Below are 10,150 nucleotides of genomic sequence, written 5' to 3' on the forward strand. Positions count from 1 at the left end.
TTCCCAGTTACACGAGCTTACGCTGTGGCCTTTGGAGAAACAAGCTGCCTTTGTGGTCCTGAGGACTCCTTTTTGTCATCTGTTGGGCACAGCAAGAGAGCTTTTCTTGTACAAATCTATGCCCTGTGTACCTTTCTCCATCCCAAAACCTAGAGTTGCGGTGCAGACACTGGATGCTGACCAGAGCAGTAAAAGAACAGAAGAGGGGAAAAGCAGATACAGGTAAGACAACTAAAGGAAAGGAAAAGAGCAGAAGAGAAGGAAGGATACGGTTAAGAACAAAGGACAGAAGATGGAAAGTGCTATAGAGGTTTAGACTGGACATGAGCAGATCAGAGCTACACCAAGGTGTGGCTTCTCCCTGTGTCCCTGTCCACCACTGGCAACATCCCCCAATGACAGGGATGCTGCTGCCCCAGCAGCTGATGGGGTTGTGGTCTGGGGTTATGCTCTATGCAGAGCCTCCACAACCTACTACAGACCTCCAGTTCCCTGCCACTTCTTTTTTTCAGGTGTCTGCACACAAGGAACAGGTGTTCTCTATAACCTGCATGCTGGTAATTAGTGTGGGCAATTACTGTGTGGGAATTGGGGGAGGGGTGGGATAGTGAGGAGGAATTGGAGGGGGCTGGGAAATTGTTTGGGTGGGATTGTAGAGATCAGATACAACTGCTAGGATGGGGGATATTTGGTTGGAAATACTGTCATTTCTATTACTCATTGCTTTGTATGATAAGTTATTAAATGCTTTGTGTTCCCTCTGCTACATCTCTGCTTGCAGTCATTTGTGCAGTGACAAAGGTCCTCAGCTCTACATGCCCACCTCCAGGGCAGGATGGAGCACCACAGATGGCAGTGTTCCACAGCTGCCACCAGCAGCCCCAGCTCATCCCTCCACACCTGAGGTGTGAGTGGCTGTGAGAGGAATGTCTCTGTGGAAGTGCAGCTCATTCCTCCCCTCTGATGGGGGCAGAAGGCATCTGCATTTCCCTCATGGCTCTTATTTCCTGTGTTACTGTGGGAAATGAGCTGAGCCACTGTGGCTCCCTACTATGGCAAGCTCTGCAGCTCTGCCACTGTCTTTATACTCAGCTGTTCCTGTGTGTAATGCTCCACACTTGGACCCTGCAGAGCCCAAAGGCCTCCTTGGCTGCTGTTACTCACCTGGACATTGAGGGTGCTGTGTCTCCAGTCTGTACCTGCTTCCAGGTGGCACTTGCAAGACACTGCGAGTCCACCTGGTTGGAACTGCAGTCAACAAACACAAATGTGAAAGAAATAAGAAAGGATTCTTTCATTTCACAGGCTTTCATCTCCATTGAAAGATGTTCTGCTGTGCAGCACAGCTGGGAGCATTTCATATGTGCAAAAAAGGGGGATAGGCCCTGGCTGTGCCCGGCCCCCTTCCGGCCCAGGCCCCAAAGCAGCCCCGACTGTGCTGGGTTCCCCTCTCACCTGGGCCCTGCAGTGGCCTCAGCTGTGCCTGGTCCCCCTCTGCTCTGGGCCCTGAGCTGGCCCCAGCTGTGCCTGGTCCTCCTCCATCCTGGGCCCCAAGGCCCTGCCTCTGCCTGCTCCCCCTCTGCTCTGGGCCCTGAGCTGGCCCTAACTGTGCCAGGCCCCCCTCTGGCACAGGCCCTGCCTCAAGCCCTGCCCCCTGTGGGCAGCAGTGCTAGTGCCTGTTGGTTTTGCTCTCTTCCCTCTTCTTTCCCTGTTCTCTTCACAAATGCTTTCAGATCCCCCAGGATGACGTGCACTGACACTGCTGCCTTCTTCCTGCACAAACTTTCTGGGCAGCTCAGCTTTTTCTACAGAGCAGCGTGCCTTTGGAAGTGCTTGGAGGATGTAAACTAACAGCAAGAGAACACTGAGCTCTTCTGGGTCTTTCTAGACATGGCAAAGGGACAGGAGAGAGTGCTCAGCCTCGAGTGGTTGCTTGTATGCAGAAATCACAGTTGTCAACATCTGTGCTGTTTTGCTGTAGGCAGTAGTGTGTGACAAGAAGCCTACAATTATCAATTTAGTGAACGTAATTAATTGTAACAGTTCCCCTTTCTTCTTCCCTTGACACTTGGGTTATGGAGTTCTCCTATGCTATGTGCCGGTGTAATACCTCTGAGCCACAGCACTGTTGCGTTTAGCAAAGCTCATGGCGACAGGCTTTGGCCAACCTCAGAGCTACGTAGATGATGATATCTGATGATAGGAGAGAAAATGAACAAGCTCCAAGGTAAGTGTTGTTTTTTCCTTCTACTCAGCACGCCATCGCTAAATCTTCCATGCTGTGACTTTTATCTTGATAGTGATGATCCCTTAACCTCACATCTTTAGCACAGCACTTTCTGTGGAGATTCCCACCAGTGACAAAGTATTAGTGCCGCTTTTCTGCCTGTTTCTTTTTTGTCTGTATTTTCCAGAATGTGGGTATTTCTTTCATTGCCCACAAACACTGCCCAGTGCAGGAGGAGGCAGGGACAAGAGTCAGGAGCAAGGGCAGAATAGTTTCTCTGTTAGTGAATGGAATGCCAGTGTTTTCTGCATGTGGACTTGCCATAGTGCTTCTTACAAGGCCTAACAGTGGGATGAAATGTGCCCTGAAGCAGGTGTGCTTGCAGGAAGGCAAAAGAGAATTGCAAATAATGCTAAGGGGGGCCACTAAGATGATCAGAGGGCTGGAGCACCTTTCCTATGAGAACAGGTTGAGGGAACTGGGCTTGTTGTGCTTGGAAAAGAGAAGGCTCCAGGGAGACCTCACTGTGGCCTTCTAGTATTTGAAAGGAGCATATAAACAGGCAGGGGAATGGCTGTTTACAAGGGTGGATAGTGATAGAACAAGGGGGAATGTTTTTAAAGTGATACGGGGACGTTTAGGTTGGATATTAGGTTGATGTTTTTCACACAGAGGGTGGTAACGCACTGGAACAGGTTGCCCAGGGAGGTTGTGGATGCTCCATCCCTGGAGGCATTCCAGGCCAGGCTGGATGTGGCTCTGGGCAGCCTGGTCTGCTGGTTGGAGACCCTGCACACTGTGGTCCTTTTCAACCCAGGCTATTCTATGAGTCTATGGCTGTACAATTGTATCAGACCTCAGGGAAGTCACGTGGAAGAGACAAGCCTTTGAAATTAAGCTTGATTCGCTTTGCCCCTCATACACCTGATCACTGCATCCCTTACTTGGCAAATGGTCTTTCTGTGGGGTGTAGATGAGGAAAGGGGAGGAGGAAAATAAAGCAGCTGCTTTGTCTTAGAGCTCTTGTTTCGCTGGGGTCTGGCCATATTTTCTGAAACTAAAAGACGATGTGTGAAAGAAGGACAGGGAAAGGCACAAGGAGGTTTTGGTTTTGGTGCTGACTCCAGCTCAATGCTTGATGCTGGGAAAGGCACACTTAGCTCCAAGGAAGGATGCATGCGTGGAAATCCAGTGGCCAGGGGTAAGGGGTACCCAGCAATAGAGGGCAACAAGAGCTGGGGTGATTTGCTTTTAAACTGCAGCCAGTGAAGTCCTGTCCCATTGGATCTGACATATGTCTCCCCATTCCCTTCCAGTTTGTGCAGAGATGGCATGAGACAGAAGGCATTGCTTTCTGCCAGACTGCAGGAGTAGAAGCATTTCAGGTACCTAAATGGTTTGGTTTCCTCATTGTGGTGTAATGGGGTATGCATAAGAGGAAGACTTCCATTCTTGGGGTGGATATGCACATGGGAGGCTGCGCAGGGAAGGCTCCATCCTGGCCAGTTCAGCCAGCAGCTGTATCCAGCTGGCAGAAGCCCCAGCCCATGAGGCCGGCACTGGCCCTGCCCATAAAGCCACAGTAAGGGAAGCCAACATCAGCTCTGGAGCCTAAAGCCACAGTCAGAGAGGCGAGCACCAGCCTCGGGGCATAGAGATGTGAACCCCTATTCATTCCCACTATCTCCCCTGGGACTCTATTGAGCGCTATGAGGCCACATTAGTCTCGACTGGTTTTTAATGAAAATTACAAAACCATGACATCTGCACAAGAGTCACCTTCACTTCCCTGTTGTCTTTTAGTCTTGATTTTCCCTTTTAGTCTTGCTTTTCCCTTTCACTGCTGCTTTTACATTTTAGTCTTGCTTTTCCCTTTCACTGCTGCTTTTCCCTTTCACTGCTGCTTTTCCCTTTCACTGCTGCTTTTCCCTTTCACTGCTGCTTTTCCCTTTCACTGCTGCTTCTCCCGTTTAGTCTTGCTTTTCACTTTAAGTGCTGCTTTTCCCTTTCACTGCTGCTTTTCCCTTTCACTGCTGCTTTTCCCTTTCACTGCTGCTTTTCCCTTTCACTGCTGCTTTTCCCTTTTAGTCTTGCTTTCCCCTTTTAGTCTTACTTTTCCCTTTTAGTCTTGCTTTTCTCTTTTAGTCTTGCTTTTCCCTTTTAGTCTTGCTTTTCCCTTTTAGTCTTGCTTTTCCCTTTCACTGCTGCTTTTCCCTTTTAGTCTTGCTTTTTCCTTTCTGTAGAGAGTGTTTTTTACAGCTAGTTAGCTGAGAAGGGTCGTAAACATGGTGCAGCTAAGCAAGCAGCCATAACACCTGCAAGGACATCAAGAACAACGGGATGCCTTGGGATGGTAAGAAACTAGCCATGGTTCTGGGAACTCAGCAAGGGAGTAGCTTTCAGTTGATAACAACAAGTTGTTAAGATACTCGGGGATGGTATGTAATTGGGAACCAATGATGAGCTCTACTTTTGCAATATGTATGAGCTAATTATCCGTATTATAAAGGTACACGCAGCCAAGGAATAAATGAGATTCGCTGATCATATGTCAATGACAGGTGTGGTCGTCTGCTTTTCTCCCGCCGTTCTGCAACAAACACCTATATACAAATTTAAGAACACAACGGAGTAACTGTTACTGTTTATTAACAACCAGTTTTAATACTATGATAAAAGTATGTCCTGAGAAAGGGGAACAAACACGCTTCTTTAAGGTTTTTTAGCTGTTCTGGATCTCAGCCGTCGCTTGATGATCAGATGATCACTTTCCTTCTTTTGTTCCTCAGATTCCTGAAGAAAACATTTCAAAAGTTACTCATCTTTTCACACAAGACTGACAGGCTCTTCTTGACCCACGCAAACATATTTCTTCCCCTAAATGGATTTCAGAATGGAATTTGCTTATTATATTTTATTCAGAAAACTATGGGATACCGAGATCATTTTAATGCAGCTTAATCACAAGGAACAAATATGGAGAATGTACAAAATCCTGTTTATCTTAAAAAAGCACACACATCTGAGGAAAGCCTGAAGGCAGCTTTCATTTTGAAATACTTGTTTTCAAAAGAGTATTATAATACTTGTTTTGTGAAACATGAAGCGTTCAGAAAACATTTTTAGCCTCAATCCCTGTAGCTATGACTTGCCCAGAATTTCAGTGCTTGGTTCAGTTCCATGTTCTCAGAACTACAGTGAGAAAAGAAATTGTCTCATCTTCTTCATCCTCTAACAAAAAAAAATAACATTTTGGTTTCTGCCCCTATCATTCGTCAAATCATCAAAAAATTCAGAGGGATATTACAGTATGGGCAAAAGATCACTATGCTGAACAGAAAAAGGACTCTAATATAATTAAAAGATGCAGTTCCAACAGAGCAAGAATGTTCTTAGCACAATAGCTGCCGACAGAGTCATGAAACTGGCACATCAGATCCTTTGCAAGTTGGCTTAGACAGGAGATCATAGTTTAAGCATACCTAAAAAGCTGTCTAAGTTGTGCTCTAGAAAAGCGTGTAGTAGAATAATCCCACTCCAACACACTGAAATTATCTATGATTCCAAATTAGAAGACATCTCCGTGATTGCTACATCACCTACTTAGTAAACTGTAAGCCAGCCAAACACAGAGATCTTTGAGGACAAACTAAAACAGAACAGCAGGAAGACCAACAAGAATGACTTGGTAGAAGAAAGAAATACCTCAGTACTTTCAACCTCCTCCTGCAAATAGATGAAACCTCCAGTCTGTTTGGACTCCTTAGTAGTTTATTTTAAGCCAAGACTACAGTATAATCGCTTACCGAAGAAGCAGGTATATCTAGAGGGCCAGAAACGACAGCTGAATACAGCTTCCTTTTGCATCGTTTTGGCTTGGTCTCTCCTTCTTTGAGACTTTCAGGTTCGTTTGATTTAGGAGAACTTACTGCTGACATCAGCTTCTTGGCTAGAAGAAATTTGTTTTGATAAACCAATCAACTTACTGGTTTTGTGAGTCTTTAAATCACTGAATGCAAAAAAGCTTCGTAACAAACTTGGTTTATAAATGACACATAAAATTTAAGTGAAAATACTCAGAAATTGTATTTGTTCATCGAGGTTCTTTATTGCTTCTATAGCTGAAACAGTTTATAGCTTCAGGTACGGCAGCTTAAAGCACGCATTAAAATGGAGTATGAAAGACAATCATGGCTCAGAAGTCGCTGGAAGTCAGAAACTTCAGCAGGAGTTAAACAACAGGCCTAACTTTCGTGCTGACAGAAGCACAAGACAGAACCAACTTTCTCTGTATACTTGTAGGTTTTCACAAATGTAATAATGAATCTCTGAAGAGACGAATAAATGCATTTACTTCATAAATCAAAGGACAACTTAACATGGCAGACAAGTCTAAGAACACATACATTAATAGCCTACAGCAGAAACAAGCCATTCTACAATGTCTAGAAAACATGGAATAAAACTTATTCTACACCAACCTCTAGAGTGTATAATAGAAGGAGAGCTTTGAATAAAATCTCCAACTTTTTGCAGTGTTTCATCCTTCTTTTTAGTCAGTCTTGAAGCATGTACTCGCTTTCTCAGGAAGTAGTCTTTTCCGGATTTCTGTTCAACAGAGATGTGAACATGTGAAACAAGAGCATTGTTTAAACTTCATTTTAGTTCAACGTTATTTTAAGTTGACATTTTGAGCTTTACTACTGACACCTCTGTTCATTATGCTGATGATACCACAACGGCAAGTAATGTAGACAATTTTATACCCTTTAGGGAGTTGTCAAAATCTCAGCTATTTCAAGGCATACGTTTCTTAAAGTTTCTTAATAAGGCAGTAGTTTCTTTAAAAGCGGCTCCCAAGCTGTGGAGTTGTTTCTTACATAAGCTGTTCTAATTACATAAAATAAACAAACATACAAAACAGAAGACGACAGATGGGAAAAATCTACTACTCATACTCTGACCATGCCTAGGATACTGCTATCACATGTGAACATCTGTTTTTAATAACTGCCATGCATATTAATGATATGAACCTTAGTTTAATACAAGGGCTTCACTTACAAAAGCACACGATAATACACTAAAGCTTCTCTTCCCAACTATTCAGTGTGCAATATCCTTCCCTCCAAATCATTACACAGTACAGCCATTACACGCTCTGGGGACAGACTGACTTGCCCTTTGGTTAGCTTATGGAATTTAATAGGAAGAGCTCATAAGCATGTAAGATTCCCATTCAGGTATACACATAAGGATAAGACACTGCTTCTTTCGTGTGACCACACAATTACAGGAAGTCCCAAGCTAGCTTTAAAACTAGAACAAAAAACAACCATTTTCTCGTCACTTGCAGAGGGTGAATTAAAAGCCATGACAGATTTTGTATTTTTCGTGTTCTCACTTTTCACAAAATCCTGGGAAAATAAGACAAGTTTCAGCCATGATTCTTTTGGAAAGAACAACTGATGTCACAAAAGTGAACACTTTAAACACTTTTGCTAATAGTAGGGAAGTATTTGCTAGTGGTAACTATTCCACTGTAAATCAAATAATAAATAAGCATTCAATTATAAAAACAGGACATTAAGATATCAGTATTAGACATCTCATGATGTCTAAAAAGCTGATTTATGTCTACAGGTTTCAAAGAAAATACACAATGGAGTTAAGAGAAATTCCCTTCTCTTAAACCATTATCACTGAGCTTGGCTATTAGTTTTGTTCATTAAAGCAGTTCATTGATTAAATTCTTCAACTACTTTACTGAGGTAGAAATAGCATTTTTTTAATGCTTAAATGAGAATGGTAAAAAGGCATCAGATATTTTGTTTTCTGTTGGGTCTAGGTCATACCTCATCCATGTCATCACTTCTTTTCTTTTTTGCCTTAGGCATTTTCACTCCTAAAGGTATCATGCTGCCGTGCTGCTTTATCTCCATCTTATCAGGTTGCAGAGGTGTCAGTGGGATTTCCAGCTCCGGTTTTGGGAACCGACTAGTTTTGCCATTTTCTGCGGACACTCCAGAAGAGTCGAGGACAGTTTCCAAATGCTCCTGATAGCACAGAAGAATTTTAAGTGCAAGTGTTAAGGTAGCCATGAGATTAAAAAGCTATAAAGCATCTGGAAAAGGATATGTAAGCATTCGATTTTCCTGCTGTAAGAACACTTGTAACAGAAGGAGTCTATTTCAGTTACAGCAGAGTTTTACCCTTCTTTCCTAGAACTTGTTACATTTAAAATTATTTCCAATCTATGATCACAAAAAAAGTTCTCCATGTTAAACTGAGCCTGATACTTTACAAGTCATTTTTTTCTCAAGGGCACAGACAACTACACTTTTTTTTTAATAGAGAATGGTGGTAGAACTGACACGATTTTCTTCATCTCAACTCTGCTGTGTCAGAACTGGGCAGGAACAGGAGCATTTGATTCAAGTGTTCGATTAACTTCCAGCTTAATCTTAGGGAATTTGCCCTTCCTCTTCTACACTAGAGATGTTATTTACATAAGTAAGGTCCAGCTGGCAAGGTGCAAGCCCAGTACAAGTCATTAAAGAACTCCATTGCTATCTTTTCCCTGGAGAGAACACAGACATTCAAGCAATGACACCGTACTTAAGCTGAAGGCTATCATGTACCTGCTCATGGTCAAATGGCAGCAAATGCACAGCTAAGTGACAGGGAAATGTCAGTATGCATTTCCCCAGCAGCACTTACTGTCCACAATCCACCCAATCCTGTTTTTCTCAACAGGAACAACAAAGTCAGAACTGAGATCACCTGGACTCCTCCTTCTCTATGGCAGGAATTCAGCTAGCGTATCAAAAATGAGTTCAGATGCTGGTTGAACACATGGAAGACAGGCTGCTGGGGACATCAGAAAATGGTAGATGGCTGCTTCTACTGCTGCTAGTAACTAGCAAACTCCAGTGTCCCAAACACAGACTAGCAGCTTTTACTACTTACACTGTTCCGACCCCCTGAGGGGAGTCTTCTTCCTCTCAAAAAGTTACCAAAGATTGTAGAAAGACAAAAAGTAGTCAGAGCCACTTTATCAGGCTCTGCTAAGAATCTGAATGGAGTATCGCCACCCACTGTATTTCCAAGAATTAAGTTGGTTAATAAATACTTTGTTTTTAAAATATATGTAACTGCTATTTTATGAAAGTTAGCAATTAAAAACTTATATAGGAATGATTAACATCATCTGCTAACAAAACAATGTCCAGAAATCCTGCAGAGGAAGAAAATAAGTTCAATTTGCTGTGCCCGTTTCAGTGGCTCCATGAATTTTTTCCAAGTAACTTATCTAATCATGAGCCACTTCATAAGCATTAACATGAGGAGAGTTTTCAGCAGCACCTGACAAAAATTCATCACACAATTGTTTCAACAGCTTTTATTCCTATCAAAGGCTATAAAAACAGGTGATCTGATCACCTTGAAAGGGATAAATAAATTAAAACTTGGGAATTGTTTAGAGAACATGAGATCTTTTCCTACTCATTCCTTATCAAAACCAATACAATCACAACATTTTCAGATCTGAAGTTTCATACTAACCTCAGATTCATTTAATGAAGTGAGGCTCCTAGTACATCGACGTGACAAATAATTGTCTTCAGCTTTGCATCTTAATGGAATACTTTCTCCAGTTTTAGTTTTGCTTTGTTGTTTCCTAGGCTGTAAATATTTAAAAGGAGTAAAGATTAGGCTATGCAATAGACCTCCAATATATCTCGAGTTTTCTAAAGTTACAGTGTAAAACCTCAAGCTCAGACGCCACATGAACACGTAAGCTGAAACACAGCACAAGTGTGGGAAGGTAGTAACATCTATTCATTGTGTGATCTTCAGATACACCCTACTGGGTCTCACTAACAGTCTCAGGCAGTATTCTGCCTCCAAAAGAGAGAAAGC

General features: G+C 42.8%; 1 protein-coding gene across 1 annotated transcript; it reads right to left on the minus strand.

Moving 5' to 3' along the window:
- Window positions 1–4,734: 4,734 nt before the first annotated feature.
- LOC146758046 (kinesin-like protein KIF20B) lies at window positions 4,735–7,786 on the minus strand. Its single transcript, XM_085518308.1, has 4 exons — window positions 7,564–7,786; window positions 6,709–6,835; window positions 6,034–6,176; window positions 4,735–5,020 (listed from the first exon to the last, which is right to left on the minus strand). The coding sequence occupies exons 1-4, from the start codon at window positions 7,600–7,602 to the stop codon at window positions 4,940–4,942; spliced, it is 390 nt and encodes a 129-aa protein (XP_085374434.1). The 5' UTR covers window positions 7,603–7,786; the 3' UTR covers window positions 4,735–4,939.
- Window positions 7,787–10,150: the final 2,364 nt, after the last annotated feature.

This window comes from Coturnix japonica, chromosome 17 (genome assembly GCF_054131305.1).
Source record: "Coturnix japonica strain WE chromosome 17, WE-NBRP24, whole genome shotgun sequence".
Taxonomy (NCBI): domain Eukaryota; kingdom Metazoa; phylum Chordata; class Aves; order Galliformes; family Phasianidae; genus Coturnix; species Coturnix japonica.

What these genes read in the sequence shown, in the direction of transcription:
- LOC146758046 (XM_085518308.1), bottom strand. Translation starts at nt 7,602, where the DNA reads ATGGCTTTTAATTCACCCTCTGCAAGTGACGAGAAAATG. An exon ending in TTCTATTATACACTCTAGAG is followed by an intron (nt 6,177 to 6,708) that starts GTTGGTGTAGAA and finishes AATTTCTTCTAG; the next exon opens with CCAAGAAGCTGATGTCAGCA. An exon ending in TAGATATACCTGCTTCTTCG is followed by an intron (nt 5,021 to 6,033) that starts GTAAGCGATTAT and finishes TGTTTTCTTCAG; the next exon opens with GAATCTGAGGAACAAAAGAA.